Genomic DNA, 16,363 nt, shown 5'->3' on the forward strand with positions numbered 1-16,363 from the left:
TCCTACAACTCAAAAGCAGGTATCCCTGCTTTTAGCCTGTGTATCAGGCAGGGATTAAAGAAAGTAATCTTCTGCATGGAGGTGGACTGATAAAAAAATGTTTACCTGACAAACCTACTCTAGAAATATACTTTTGCTTCTATAGTTACAGAATATCGTTACCCCAGTACTGCCTATTATTTCTTTTATTTTATTATTCAGTCATAACCCATAATTTTCAGGGTTCCTATTACTCATAGCTATCATTTTAAAGATGGTTAAAAAACACCCTACTTTGTTCCAGACAAACTGAGAATTCAAGACACACATTTCCCCAGCTCAAAACAAGTTCCTAAGATTATTAAGCAAGGAACCGCTGTAGGAAGAGGATGATAGATTATGAAAAGATTCTTAATTAAGGTCAGCAGTTTGTTGACTTCTAAATTGTTCTAATAAGAACCAGAACCACCACTGCGTTTGCCAGGAGAACATGAGGACACTTTTAAACTCCCACCCATCCTTCCAGATGCATTCTCATGTTAATATTTTCCCATTTGCTTTTCAAATCCCACTTGCACTGTTTTTATTACATTGGTGTTTCAACATATTTGTGCCATTAAGCCATATTAAGCGTTCTGCTTTCAACCATTATTCTTAAGGGCTTGGCACTGTGTGTCAGAATATCTTTTGTTCCAGCCTTCCCCATCATATAATAGCTATTTCCTGAAACTTGCATGGTGGGCCTATCTTCCATCACTCGGGATTGAAAAATATATTTAAGCATATCTATATTTTCTTTGCAAGTGAATCAGCGGTTTGGGAAACAAAATATTTCAAAATACATCACCACCTTCACACCAACTGTGGAATGTTTTATATCCTGCCACAAGAGAGCATAGAAACCAGATATTACTAAAATAAAGTCGAGTCACATTACTGACCTCGGCCAGTTACCTTCAGTCAGCCTAACCTACCTCACAAGGCTGTTGAGAGGATAAACTGAGGAAAGGGAGAATCGTGTATGCTGCCTTGAGCTTCTTGCAGGTGGGGTGTAAATGTAATAATAAATACATATATGCTTTTTGAGGAAGATGGCAATCCTGTCTGGAAGCAAATATATTCTGGCGAATTCCCACACAGAGAACCTAAGGCGCCTCAGATGTTGACAGACTACAACTCCCACAATCCTCAGCAAGCATGGGAAATGGTCAGGGATGTTGAAACTTGTAGTCCAACAACATCCAAAGGGCCACAGTTTCTGTCATAAAGAGTTGACAAAAGACCTAATTCCTTGAAGGAAATTTATGCTTGGCATGTGCAGTGAAAACAGTGGTATCAACACTGCTCACTAATCTTGGTAATACCACCTCCAACAAAATTACAGTGGTACCTTGGGTTACAAACGCTTCGGGTTACAAACTCTGCTAACCCAGAAGTAGTACCTCGGGTTGCACACTTTGCCCCAGGATGAGAACGGAAATCGCACGGCGGCAGCAGGAGACCCCATTAGCGAAAGCGTGCCTCAGGTTAAGAATGGTTTCAGGTTAAGAACGGACCTCCGGAACTAATTAAGTTCATAACCAGAGGTACCACTGTAATTAAGAAAGCCAGCATTATTTTTGCTGTCATTGCCCAGGAGCTGTAGTCACATCTTCTGTTTGTTTCCCTCTCCCTTCCTTCTGAAGGAACCAGGACTCTAGATGTTGCTGCTCAGACAGTGATAAAGGAGGGAAGCGGCAGAAATAACCAAAGCTGCCTCATCTTAAAATTCTGCAGCAAATGTAAAGCCAGCAGGGAATCTCCAGGTTGCAACTCAACTTCCCTACACTCCTGAAGGTCATCCTGGATCTCTTTTGTAAGGGAATCCATCTTCCTTCAGCATAAAGCTATGGCAATCGTTGGGTCAGTGCAAATATTTCAGCTTGCTAGATTGAATGACCCCCTCCTCTCCCCCTGATGCACTGTTATGTGGGTTCTCCCAATGCCCCCCAAGCAAATATGGGGGGCACAGAGGGCAGGGGAGAGGGGTAAAGCCCTGTTACGCTCCCAGAAGTCCTTGCACAGGCTTCCACTAGCAGGACTCTTTAGTTGAATCTGGTAATATACTTGTTATTCCATCTGCGGAGGATGATTGCGTAGCTCTACATTTTCTTGAAGATCTATATGCTGCCTCGCTATGATTTTTAACAAGTGTCAGCTTAATCCTGTGACTCGAGGGTGGCTAACCTAGGCCCTCCAAATGTTGCTGGACAACTCCCACCACCCTTGACCATTACACACACTGGCTGGGGCTGATGGGAGCTGGAATGCAACAACATATGACTATAGTAGCAGGTGTTCATTCCTAATCTACCTACTTAGCACACAGCTGACATTTTAACACTGCCAGTTGTGTGGAGAGACAAACTCCCAGTGCTCCAGTGATGCTCCCTTTGGGGCCAAAACACAAGAATTGAGTGTTCTCCTGCCCCAATCCTAGGTTGAATTCCTAATGGCTAGCAAACAGGTCGAACCATTCCCACGGTAGTAGGAGGAACCAGCCAGAAAGCTGGTGCATCTCTGGAAGGAGTTGCCATGGAAAGGAATTACATAAGCCATGGCAAGGAAAAGGGATGAAATAAAATCTCTTCATTGATGCAGCCTGCCAGCTTGGCTGCTCAACACAGCAAAAGTTAAAACGCTACAACCACTGTGATGATGCAGAAGAAGACTGTGGTGGCTCATTATGTGTGGAGGAATGACTTTAGGGTTTTTAGTTGCTAAAATGAAAACGAAAACCTGCAATTATCTGCCCATCCTTAGGTTTTTCTCTCGCTTGGAAGGCTATCCCAGATCCCACAAAGGAAGTAACCCTTGGCATCAATTGTGTCAATATTCCTAGCCCTGACCAGATTTTTCTCTAAAGAAATTCTTTTTCCTCTAAGTGAAACAACACCCAGATAATTGATACCATTCTGTGTGAAGATCTAAAGCCAATTTGGTTGGGATTATCCATGGGCAACTTCAGCTGTGCTGTTACAATGAGTTACCTTCACCACATACATGTGTATGTGTGCGTGTATACACACATTAATAGCAAGCTCAGTTCTCCATGGGCTTGGCTAGCTTGCACTCTGAACAGGAACACTCCACACTACAAGAGTTTGTTGCAGCTCCCATTTATTAGTTTAAAAGTTTTTGCATTCATTAGTATGGCAAAAGAAAAAGAAAAAAAGATTTCCTTACTTTTACTTCTTCATATTGCAATGACATTTTGCTCTCTGAAGCTGAGTTGTGCACAAGTCTTCTGCTCGCTATTCATTCTCTCCCCAAGCTACCACTTTCCTCTTCCCTTCTTATGTGCCACAACTGACGTCTCCCTGAGCTAATTAATTATAGTTTCTTGTTACATCCATACTGGGAAATTATTGTTGCCAGGCTCAGAGCAAACCAGGTTCTTAAACTAACTTCAAGCTGTGGTTTACAATGCTACTTTGGATGTTTCCAGATGGGGGCTTAATTTGCAAACAAGTCATTATGAACAGCTTTTTTTACTTATTGGATTTCCCCCGGAAAAGGTAAATCAAGATTAAATGGGAGGGAAATATGGACTGGCATTTTGATGTTGATGACATCATGTGGACTTCACACACACACACACACACACACACACACACACAAAAAAAAAACAACCCCTTACATGCATGAGGAGAACCAACACCACAATAAACACCCATCTGGAAGCACCCTTTGTTCTAATCCTGGTATTCCCAGTTTAGACATCAGACAAAACTATGGTTAATTAACCCTGAAATTCTTCAGCTGAAGCATGAAAAGAAGAAAAGAGGGAAGGAGAAATTCAAATATGGCGCATATCTTGGATTAATCAACTGAGATACAAGCATCTGAATGAAGTCTAGCTTTCAGCCTAACCTACTCACATGGTTGTTGTGGAGATAAAAATGGGGTGGGGAGCAGAACTATGCTCCTGGGAGAACAGGTGAGATACAATAATAATAGTACCATGTACATGCCACTGTAGTAATTGAACTTTTGTGGTGAACAAAGCCCTTATAACACCTTAAACACCTGTGTATCTGTTGCACTGGTGCAGAAAACATTAGCTGCATTAAGATGCAATACCTATAGGATTGATTGCATCCATATGATTAACTAATATATTTGCCATGTTTTAAAATTGTTACCAAGCCACTAGACAACTGGATTCTTGCTTATACTGTTGAAATGCAAACCAAGCATTTCACTCTTTTTTGTTTGTTTTGTTATTGGCCATTTACAGCAGATACCCCCCCCCCTTTGAAGGCTACTGCTTAGGCAAAATGCAGGTTTTTTACCAACTCTCAGTTGAGTAGCTGTTAGGAGACCAGAGGCTGCCAGCAGCAGTCTGAGCAGACCTACAAGTGTTTTACGTGCACCTCAGCCTGTGATAACACTTAATTTTTAATCAAGCTAGCAGTAAAACATGCCGCTGTCTCACTTTTGGGATAGATAGGATAAAAGGCCTGCCATTTACAACAGAGTTTGCAAAGTGAATCCATTTACTTATTTGTTTGCTGACTTGCTTCCACATTTGAGAGTGTTCAGACCGACAACACTTCAAGCAATCTGAGCAGTAGATAACAGCATAAGCCTTACAAGTACCATAACACCCTGGGCCTACTTTTGGAATCAAGGCTTAAATTTCCCCATATTTCAACATGTTCTAACTGAGAATATTCAGAATGAGAGATGGGCTGGACTAACCCACAGTTATTGGCACCTCTTGCTTCCAGGTAGCCCCGTCTGCATGCCCCATTTAACAACAGTTAAAAACAGACTATGGTTTAATGAGAACATTAACGTGTGTGAGTCTATGCTGCTTGGTCTCGCTCCATTCCTCCACTGCTTCTACTGTGCTCCTGGAAACCAACTAGTGTAGAGAGTTAATCTTAATAAATACTTTTCAGCAAAAACAACCAACCAACCAACCACCAAGGTCTGATCCAGCCATTTTGGGGGAGATACTGGAGCTAACTAAACTCCACAAATCAGGCTATAAACACAAAATGTTCCCGACGTCAGGAGAACTTTATTCATTCCATCCAAGAATGCATTTAAGCATTTATGTAACACAACACTCCAAACCTCATAAAAACTTCACGGTCAGCATGCCTGAGCCCGACTATTCAAACTGTACATGCTCAGAACCTGTGTTCAGCAAGGAGCTTATCCTTGTTTGGAGAGGCACACGCAGCACACACAAATCCCGTGGTGTGAAATCATTATTAATTTATTATCTCAGAACCACTTCGCTTGAAGAGACACATTGTGAGCACTGTCTACAGCAGGGTGCTACGGCTGCAGGTTTCTTTCCAAACAGAAGACAGAGGAAGATGGAGGGGGAGAAAGGGAGGCCCATTTGGTCACACCAAGCTGCAGGAGGAATTCAACATAGGAGCGCTCCATCAGTGTAAGCATTTCTGCTTGCCTAATGGAATAATGATCTGCCCACTCTTCTACACTGCTCTGCCCACTCTTCTACACTGCTCTGCCCACTCTTCTACACTGATCTGCCCACTCTTCTACACTGCCCTAGTGCACTGTTCTGGGAGGTACGGTATCCCAGTGGGGTAGTAAGCAAAGCAGAGGAGGGGAAGCCCCATAGCACTAGTCCTTGTAGTAGGCTGGTGGAACTTGTTAGTTGAATCCCACCCTGTAATGACAGCCAATTCCCCATGGTGTAATCTGGGTACCTTAGAGATGGGCTTCTCCCACATGTATTAAGATCAGAGGCCGCTTTCTGGGTGCCCTTGCTTTTAGAGAAGAGGGGTGACCATAAATAGGGCCTTTTCAGTTGTGGTGTACCAACAGTGCAAATCTCTCCTGGTACTGACTTTGATTTCTTTTGGGTGATAGGAGAGGAGTTTATTTTTAGACATTGTATAACCTGTCTTCTGCATGTCTACTCAGAAGTAAGTCCTTCAGAATGATGCTCAAATAATTGCTATAGGATTGCGGCCTTGGTATTTTATTTGGTTTTTATACTGAGATTTCTGGCTGCTCAAATGGCTTAATTTATTGGTTGAAATCCACTTTGTAATTCCATGCAGATTGTGATCCAGTGGCGGTGTCCAATGGAGGGAAGGGCCATAGCTCAGTGGCAGAACATCTGCCTTGCATGCAGAATGTCCCAGGTCCAATCCCTGGCATCTCCAGGAAGGGCTGGGAGAGAACCCTCCCTAAAAGCCTGGGGTGCTGTTGCCAGTCAGGGTAGACAATACCGAGGTAAGTGGACAATGATTTGACTCAGTATAAGGCAGCTTCCTATGTTCTTCGCTGCTAAGCAAAGAGGAAGGGGGTGATTTTCTATGTTCCCCTCTTCCTGCTACAGCCCTACCCCCACGTCACCTTTCACACTATTTTAGAGGGTTTCCCCAAGCTGAACAATGGATTTTCCACAGAGGTCTGCAATAGGAGGGCAACTAAGTGAACCCCCCCCCCCCATCTTAGTTGGCACCTCCAGTAGATCAAATGACATCCCAATCAGATTGGCCATTATATTGTTTTATCACTATTTACTGTTTTATTGTTGTTTTAACTATTCTAAGTCACACTGGGAGAGTCCCTTGGGACTTAAAAAGCATGTTATTAAATAAACTAAGCTAAACCAACAAAAACTACTGCAGGAGATCTATGAATACCAGAAGTACATAGGTGGGGACAATCACATATGCCTTTTCTACCCAATCAAGAGCCACAGTGGCAAAGGCACAGGCACCTCGGTCACCCTTGTAGTTCTTGTATTCACACACAAATTATCAGCAGTGTGGGATAACAGAACAGGAAAGCAGCCCCATCTACATGTTAGAAAAGTAAAAGAGAGAGAGAGACTGTTAAGAGTGTCTGACTGGCTAACAGAGCACAAGAACCCTCCAACTCAGGGGTCAGCAACCTTTTTCAGGCGTGGGCCGGTCCACCGTCCCTCAGACCATGTGGTGGGCTGGACTGTATTTTGAAAAAGAAAAAAAAGAACGAATTCCTATGCCCCACAAATAACTCAGAGATGCATTTTAAATAAAAGGACACATTCTACTCATGTAAAAACACACTGATTCCCAGGCTGTCTGCGGGCCAGATTGAGAAGGCGACTGGGCCACATCTGGCCCCCAGGCCTTAGGTTGCCTACTCCTGCTCCAACTGGTAACAGATACAGGTCTTGCTGTGTTTCCCTGATCGGGGTGGGGAGGACTGTGGGGTTACTTATGGCTGCTGCATCTCCAGCCTCTGTTTCAGAACTTTTTCCACACAAGGGTAAAATCGACACACATATAAAAACCGTTTTGAAAATGCTTTTTTTAAAGCCTTTTTTTAAAAAATACATTGAAGTGTCCCATTATATATTGCACTTAAAGCATTTTATTTGCAGCTGTGTAACTGAGTCCAAGGGCTCTTGCATGTTTCTAAGGTGATGGTCTTCAGCAATCAGCTGAAAGTCGAATTAAAACTGTGGCACACACACCACAATATGACACTCTGTTCCCCATAACAATCCTACAGTGCTCCTTCTCACAGACAAGATCCTATTTAATCTAAAGTAAATTCTATTCAGGACTTACTACTTAGAAATTGTGTTTAGGATTACAGGCCACAAAGATCTCTCCATTTGGGGTGTTTTGAATCAATTCCTGGTTCTCCCAGGTAGTGGCCCTTTATTTAGCTCAGTTCAGGAAATGAATTAAAGAGTTGGTAACCAGGAGAAGGAGCCACTGGAAAACACATGAGGTGGGAGAGACCGTTGCCAACTGTGGACTGCAATCAGGAAATGAATAATTAAAGGACGCTTTAAGCCATAACGAATAGGGAGATGTTTACTGAAATCAACCCTTTGAACAAGCTGTCCTTCCACACCTTAGTTCTGAAATGGGGAGGAAAATGTGGTACCAATCCATATTCAGTCCCCTCAGTGCAGACTTCATTCCATGCTGCTCCCCTGGGAGAACAAACGAAGCCCATGCAGAATGAGAGCCTCACAAAAAACAGGAACCTACTGTACTTTTTCTTAGGTATTCACTTTGTCTCACTTCTGCATGTAAGCACCGAATGAACATCCCTGAGTAGCCACCTTGAGCGCAGAAGACACATATTTTAAGTTGATAAAAGAGATGCATATAAAATTAAACTCTCAGCGCATCCTCAGGTCATTTGAGGCTCTGTGCGTGCGCATGCGTCTGTGGTGGCATATTTGAAAGTCAGCTCTGATGCCGACTGCTCTGCCCAAATTAAATTTGACAGACAAAAGAAGGCTCATAAGAATTATTATTAATTCTTGGTCACATGCAACTTGGCAAAATGCCTTCAGAGCTGTCTGTGATACGGGACTATTTGTTCTTCAGCAGCAAAGGGCAGACAGTAAACAATATTTTTTAAAAGATCGCATGTTTCAGTTTTACCAAGAACCCACAGCTGGGCTACAAGCAGCACGTCTGCGTTGTTTTAAAAGTGACCCATCAACATTTCCGCAGGAAGATTAAAAGTCAGATACATCATATTGGTATTAGATATATCCAAGCCTTTATTTCCCAGTCAGTGTAACTCACACTATACAGTCTCTCTCTCTCTGTGTGTATGCCTCCTTAAGAGAAGCTGCACTTAACATTTTTAATGGACAGTACTACCTGTTTAAACTTATTTTAAGGGACTGTTAGGGCAAGCAAGTCTCCATTATTAGGGGTGCTTTTTAAAGTTCCCACACTCTGTGAACAGGAAGTGCATAATGAATTATGGCTTTTAGAAGCACATCTTAATCCAACTAAGAAAATGAAGACCATACATGCTTTAACTATGCAACAGCAGAACCTGCTCATGTGAAAGGTATTTGCGAACATCCTTGGGGGTGGGGAGGAAGCGGCTAAAAAACACACAGAGTTAACCTAAATTCTTTTTCATCTGACTTTTTCCTTTCTTGAGGTTTAAGAAGAAAATAGTTTTCTGTGGGTTCTTGCAATGCAGATGGTAGGCACTCTTGTGTGTTTACTATGTGAATCATCCTAAGTATTTTTTGTTTTAACCACCATTTGTGTCCTCTGTATTTATTCTTCCTGATGCTAGAAGGATGTATCACTAAGGAATTTCTGCATTGTTTATTTAGGCTTATGTGTGACATTGCTAACATCACCATAGCTCTGTGAGAATTGCAAGAGACACTGAGAGGCAAGCCTAAAGTAGGCCGTGTATTGCAAAACGCAGAAATCCTTGCTCTCTGCCAGTTACTGTGCTTTATAACAACTGCTAGCAGCTTTTGATCAAGCAGAACCACATGCCACTTAATATAGGCACATCAACAGTTTCACCTTTGCCAAGTGGTGTCCCCACGGGCACCAGTGTGCCCACCAGCACCCTCCATGGCACCCCCAAAAAGTCTGAGTAAAAACCCACAATACATAATTCACTGTTTTCTCTTCCTGCTCGCTATCTGGCTCAGCCTCTCTTGCAGTGTACACATCCTTTTAAACTTGTCCGCAAGTACAGATTGTATGCTAGTATTGGAAGCCCACTATGCCATCTGTTCTAAACAGAGAAGAGGTGCAAAGAGCTTCTCTCTGTGAGATAGCATAGCAGTGCCCACCCATGATAGGGTGACTGGTGGGAGGCATCTCAGCACTATTTTGTGGTCCTCTCTTAGAGATGCGGCAGCTAATATGCCACACACCCCAACACATCCGTTTTGTGAATAGCTCTCAGGGCACTTTCTCAAAAATCCAACTGTGCCAGCTAGCCGAAAAAGCATTAGTAGGCTGTAGCTTAGTGGAAAGTCCCATGTGTGGGGCAGAGAGTGCAGGCGGGCAAATATTTCAACTGGCAAATCAATAGAAAAGGTAAGCCATTTTCAATGCTTCCACCAGGTCGAACCTGTGCTGAAGATTGGTCACGGAGCTTCATACACACTCAAGTGTCTTTTCTCCCAAGCAGGCCTGCCAACGTGCAACTCACCAAAGCCCTATCCTGTAACAGGGGAAGCAACATGATTTGGGATGCAGAAAATGGTGTCTGGATGGTGAAGCAAACTCTAGCCAGCCAGGTGCAGGGGGGGAATAGTTTTACTCCACTTCTGGGTTGCAGCCAATTGTGTCCGTGTATGAGCAAAATGGGCTTCTTCTCAAGCAGCAGAACCTCCCTTTTCTCTTCATGACCCTCTAAATCTGCTTTGGAGGGTTAGGGGACACATAAAGAGGACAGGAAGGGAATGTTCCACTTAGGAAGCAGAGTTCCACTCCCACAAACCACCTTGAGTCAGTCTTGCAACCCAGACATGGGGTGCATACCTTTAAATCCAAATTCTGTGGATTTTCCTACTTGAGCTTTCCCGAGTACAGTTGCCCGGCCCTTGTTCACCTGCTGCTTCAGTCTCCAGACATGTGGTGAGGAAGGTAGGAGGGGAGGAGACTGCGAACTGAGGAGGATCCATGGCAGCCCACCTTCTTCAGCACTGGGGTAGTTATGTGGATGCATCTGGTGTCCCATTTGCAAGGTGGCAACCTACCAACAGTGGTTTAGGGTGCTGGACTAGGCCCTGGGGGCCAAGGGTTCAAATCCCTAGTCAGCCATGAAAGTCACTGGATAATACTAGGCTAGTTGCAGTCTCTCAGCCTAACCTCCCTCACAGGGTTGTTGTGAGGACAAAATGGGGAGGAAGAAAACCATGTGCACCACCTTGAGGTTCTTGGAGGAAAGGTGGAATATAAATGTAACCTTAGTAATGCTTTGCAGTCTTCTGCTGAAGGGACAATTTTCTGGGATAACTATGAAGGGACTAGTTTCTAGTGATTCTAGTTTAGACTAGATCAAGGAATAGGGAACCTGTGGCCCTCCAGATTTTGTTGGACTCCAAGTCCCATCACCCATTGGCCATGCTGGCTGCAGCTGATGGGTGTTTGTTCCTACAACATCTGGAGGGACACAGGTTCCCCATCCCTGTTGGACTTGGAGACTCAATAAAGTAATCTGAAGTACTCATAAACAATTTCTATGTAATATAACTTCCTGAACTATACTTCAAGTTAGTGCATTACAGAACTATCTAACTGAGAATTAAAAGGCTTTGGCTGGATTTCTTGAGGATCTAATTGCCACTAACAAAGACATTTTCTTAATATATTGCTGCAGATATTATGACAAAACAAGCAGCTCATTTTTCTTGCTCCTGGTTGGAAGGCAAAGTAGAGAAACAGCCCGAGACTTGTCCCAGTCAGCAACACTTTCGGCACAAAATTCATTTTAAATGCTTACCAATGATCACAAACAAGGTTGAAAGAAAGCAGTTTCAGCTGTGACATCTGATTTCAAGCTCCCCAAATCCTGCATTTGAGGCACAAACATCAGGGAAAGGACTTCTGCTGCAAGTACAGATTTCATAAGCACACAAACCCAAGGGCTAAATCGCAAAAACTGTTTGCATTGCAATATATGTGACTGCCAGTGCAAGTTATTTCTTAAGTGTCTGTTTCATCTTTTAAAAATGTTTTGACAAAGTAGTGATTCCCAAAGTAGTGAAGTTTGTCTCTGTTAGTTAGTTCTGCTCACTGATTCACCCTCAACACACTTACACTGCAACTCAGATTCAGCCCCTCACCCCAAAGTCAAATGATCAGGCGCGAAGGCCTTACACTTTTCCAGGGGTAGCCAACACGGCACACTACAAATGTTGTCAGACTACAATTCCCATCAGGTCCAGCCAGCATGACCAATGATCAGGGCTGATGAGAGTTGTAATCCAACAATTTTTGGAGACCACCATATTAGCTACTCTGCACTATGCTATTTCTCATTGACATTTGTTTTAGATCGACTGTGGTCATAATCTCAGGGTTCTTTCCAATCACACTCTACAATTTCCTACACCAATAACCCCCATCCCATATCTGCATGTGGTCAAGAGACTGTCCATGTTTACTTGGAAAATAAGTCCTACCCGAGTTCAATGTGACATACTCCAAAGTAAAGCATGCATAGGAATGGAACCTAATTTAGGTTTTATTTCTAAGAAAGAATGGATTTATTTGACCATAAGCAGCAAGCTAAATTGTAGGTTTAAGAGGTCTGGATGCAATCACACACACATATATATATATCACTTAACTAAGTTCAGACAAGTCTAAATCTGAAATATATTTATAATTCCTGCTTTAGCTTGGGAAAAACAGAATCATAATGATACTTGAGGGTTTAAATGTGATTTCCAAAACACAAGCTCATATGTATTAACAGCAAAAGGAATGGCAAAAAGCTGGCTCATATTAAGTCCTCGCAGTAAAAGTCATTCTCATTTTGTTGGTGAATTCTTTGCTTTCTTGGCTTATGTGGGGCTTTTCACATGATACACTGACGTGAAACTTTATCAGGTTTTGCTTTTCTCATATCTCACTCTGGCAAAGTCTTGATTGCTCTTACTATTTGCACACTGAGGAGCGCACAGATAATTTAAAATGTGAGGGTATTATTTTACTCTTAAGACATTTACAGCCTAATCCTAGTCATGCTTACTCCGCAGTAAGTCCCACTGAGTGCAACAGGGCTTTCCCCCTTGTATGTGAACTGCATTGCCTGGACTCAAATCCTATACAGAAAGTTAAGGTTGCAATCTTATAAACCCTTTCCTGGAAATAAGCTCCACTGAAAACAATAAAACTTACTTCTCAGTACACATGTATAGAAATGCACTGCAAACTACTTTAATCAAGCTGGAGTATTTAAGCAGCTGGTGTGCAGGCTTCTATTCCATGTCTTCTGGCATATTAAAAATGGCAAACTAGTAGAGGGTTTAGCAGCACACAACTAAAAGGCATGCAGAACTAAATACTACTCTGCTACATCAATTCCTACATTTTGATTCACAACATTGTTCCACAAATGCATCAAGTTTTCGCTATGGACTAAAAATTCTTGCTTTTCCAGACCTGTTATCCCCAAGGGACACAAGCAATACCCGTCATACCAATGAGCATGTGGAACTTTCTCCAAAGCACCAGCTTGTGATAGTGGTGCCTGTCCCAACCGACTGATGGGAAAAGAAGCAGGATGCAGGGAGGACCAGGGAAGTAGGTATTTAATCTTATATGTACCTAGATTTGGTCAGGATTTTTCTCACCAAGAAGGGGAATAGTTTGCAATTGGGTTGGGGAGCTCTTGGAACACCTGCCTCCAAGAGGGAAAAAAAGACTTTGGCTAAAGCTGTATTGTCCTGGCACAAAACTAGGTACTTTCTCCATTAACTTTGCACATGAGCACAGAAAGCATGAGAGGTGCCTAATTCTGGCCACAGGTCCATACTAGCAAGCTCTCTAAAACACCATATTTTCAAATGTTTTTTGACCCTATCAAATGTCACTGTTGATTGAAGCTCAACATCTGGAACCAAAAGGATTCAGCTCCAAAAGAAAAATTTTGACACTCATTTTCAATGTTATGTTTTCTTTTTTCGTAAGGGTAGAGTGAAATTATTAGAGAACTTCAAATGCAAGGTTCTGTCGAGATCCGTCTGCTAGCCTTTTTCCTTTGAAGATGTGCATAAATCAAGTTTAAGCTTTTAGAATCTCAGTCACTAGCCATGTGAAGAAGACATATTAATCCATACTTCAGTTCATTTATTACTGGCTCCAGAAAGTAAAACGATACAAAGGTGATCTGAAGTGTTCAGCTCTGCACGCTTCTAGCTGCATAACTGACACCTCAATACTGAACACATGTACTTGGACCTAAATCCACTTAATTCACAATGGAACTTATTTGTAAGGATTTCACAGGGTCAGCAAAGCAGTGCCTACATTAGGACCGATATTCACCATGCAAGCATGAGCATTAGCTGGTCCTAAAGATGGTATTTAAATACTTGAGGGCATATTACTGACCCTATGGGATTTTGCTATAATGAACCAATGGCTTATCTGTTTTTTTAAAAAAAACTCCAAAAACTTTAGATTAAAGTTTTAGTGACATTAAATTACTAGATACAAAGAGGGCAATGGGGTGCACAAAGGAAAGCAAACTAGGCATTTAAGTATTTGGAAAGTAATATAGAGCAGTAACCAGGAATATATAAAAAATCTGTGTTAGTCTGCCATAGCAGAAATACAGTTTTTGACACCTTCAAGAAACACTGTGGCATAGACTAGTGCCTACTTCATTTGATGCATGAAGTGTTGTGTTGGCAGATTTCATATATGTAGATAGATACATAGATTATATATATAGAGAGAGAGATGATGAATGATTAATACACACACACAGTTTATCCATTTTGTAAACACAAGTGTTAAAGACCTACTTCCTGCATTTTATGATTCTTAAGCCTCACTGTTTACATTTTAAAAACCGTACCCATGTGTAATAGGAATGGGTTCTTGTACGCATCCTTAGCCAACAGAGGATATAACATGTTGGGCATCCAATGTAGTGTCATTAGTTCATGAAAGTTTGTGCCACAATGACTCTGTTAAGTCTTTAAGGTGCCATAAGGCTCTTTCACTTCTGAGGAATATGTAGGCCTTTTCATTTGTGGCTATATGGCTGGTTTCATAATCCTACTAAATGTTAAATGAAAACTAATCACGCATTAGATCAGGGATGAGATGACTATTTCCTGAACTGCTCTAGTGAATCTATCAAGACACAGGAAAGGTAAGGTTCCAGTCACTTAACGCATCCCATTTATGTTTGGATTTCTTTATTTGAAGATCTTTTGGGCCCATCTGTCCCCAAATCCACTAGGCACACAGACATACATACATACACACACACACACACAGTTATGTAATGCGCGTGGAAAACCAGCTGTAGAAACAGGCAGAGGCTGAACTAGTCACAGACTGTTCGGGTTAGCCTTGCAGGCAACCAGAAACCAGCCTAGGCTTAAAGCACCCTACATATTGACTATGGCAGTCAGATGCCCCCTCCAATTGCAACCAAGCAGATGCACCTTGAGCGAATGCGGTGTGGATGTGCAAATGTCAGTAAGCCAGCGCAAAGTCTGGTGAGACATTCCAGTGAGCATCATGTGGAAAAATGCCAAGCATACTTGTTGCATGTGGTTCTCCCACCACACACTCCCTCTTTTCCTTCCTGAGCATTTACACACAATGGCTAAGCTGCTATGCAATTAGAAAAGAAACCCACAAAGGCTCTTTATAAGGCTCTCTCTTCCTGGAGTGCTTTGAGCTCTGTTGCTTGCCAGGAAGTTAAGAGGAGCAGCCCGGCACCTCCCCGTGGCTCACAATCCCCAGGAACTCCAGTGCCCTGAAGCTGCCAGTGGCCAGCGGTCCAACCCGGCGAAAGCACCACTCTCCCCGTTTCTATCTTAGGCTATCTTATTTTAACAGCTGTGTCTAATCTACGCCCGGCAGGAGCAGTCTCCTTCTCGGCAACCTGGCGGGCAAAGCAGCCTCCCCCTCCTCCGCCTGGTACTCACAGTCTCTCCGCATTCCTGGGAATGCCTCGGGGCACAGCTCTGAGTCCCAGTCCGTGGCAATCCACATTGGATCCGGAGCAGGTACATTTACTCGGGCATCCTTCGGTCCGCTGCCACAGCGCGACGCTCCACATCCCCAAGAGGAGCAGCCCAAAGCTCGTTCTCCCTGCGCCCAGCATGCTCGCCTTCTCCTCCGGGCAAAAGTGGGGAAGGGGGGAGGAGGGAGAAAAAGAGAACCCCACCAAAAAAGCGCCTCGGATCCCAAGCAGCAGCCCTCGAGGGCGCCACGCAGCGATCTCACAGCAGCCGAGGGAAGCCCGGCGGTGCGGGAGGCATCTCTTTCCGAGTCCCCGGACGGATCGTCGCGTTGCCTTTCAAGCCCAGGCGGAAAGTGCGCAGGATCAAAACGGGCGGGCGGGTGGAAGAGAGGGGGCCGGTCCGCTGTTTAAGCCACAACCTGCCCGATCCTGCTCTGTCTCGCAGTCCAGGTAACCGGTTGCGGGAGAAGGAGCAACGGAGCTCAGCAGCCCAGGAGCGCACTCGGAAGCGCCTGGCGGGAAGCCCAGCCTGTCCCCTGGAGACCGCGGCGGCGGCAGCAGCAGCAGCGCCCAGGTCCCGGGATCAGAGCCTCCGGAGCTGGGAGCGATCCAGGGGCACTCGCAGCCGGCCGCCTCTCCATGGACTGGGCAAGGCGAAGCAGGCGGGCGCCGGAGCCGGAGGAGCCGCCCCCTCCCCTCCCCAAAATAACACCTTCGGCGCGGATTGGCGGCCGCGCCGCTGACGTCACCAAACTTCGGAACTTTGGCAGGGAAGGTCGGGCGAAAGTTTTGGAAGGAGGGAGGGGCGGGCAGAGCGGAGCCTTCCGCGCAGGGCGTCCTCTTCAGCGTGGCGCTAGAGGAGCTGTAGCGGGATACCTCGCGAAGCTTGGGCTCCATACGCCAGGTT

At 44.0% G+C, this 16,363-nt stretch overlaps 1 protein-coding gene across 2 annotated transcripts in view; it reads right to left on the reverse strand.

The window, feature by feature from the left end:
- SLIT3 (slit guidance ligand 3) overlaps positions 1 to 16,128 on the reverse strand; it is a 411,520-nt gene extending 395,392 nt beyond the window's left edge. For both annotated transcript variants that reach the window (XM_083481735.1, XM_083481734.1), the window contains exon 1: positions 15,419 to 16,128. In XM_083481735.1, the coding sequence (XP_083337861.1) occupies positions 15,419 to 15,597 (179 nt within the window). In that variant the 5' untranslated portion in view covers positions 15,598 to 16,128. The remainder of the gene's footprint in view (positions 1 to 15,418) is intronic.
- Positions 16,129 to 16,363: the final 235 nt, after the last annotated feature.

This window comes from Podarcis liolepis (assembly GCF_965112155.1).
Source record: "Podarcis liolepis genome assembly, chromosome: 2".
Taxonomy (NCBI): Eukaryota; Metazoa; Chordata; class Lepidosauria; order Squamata; family Lacertidae; genus Podarcis; species Podarcis liolepis.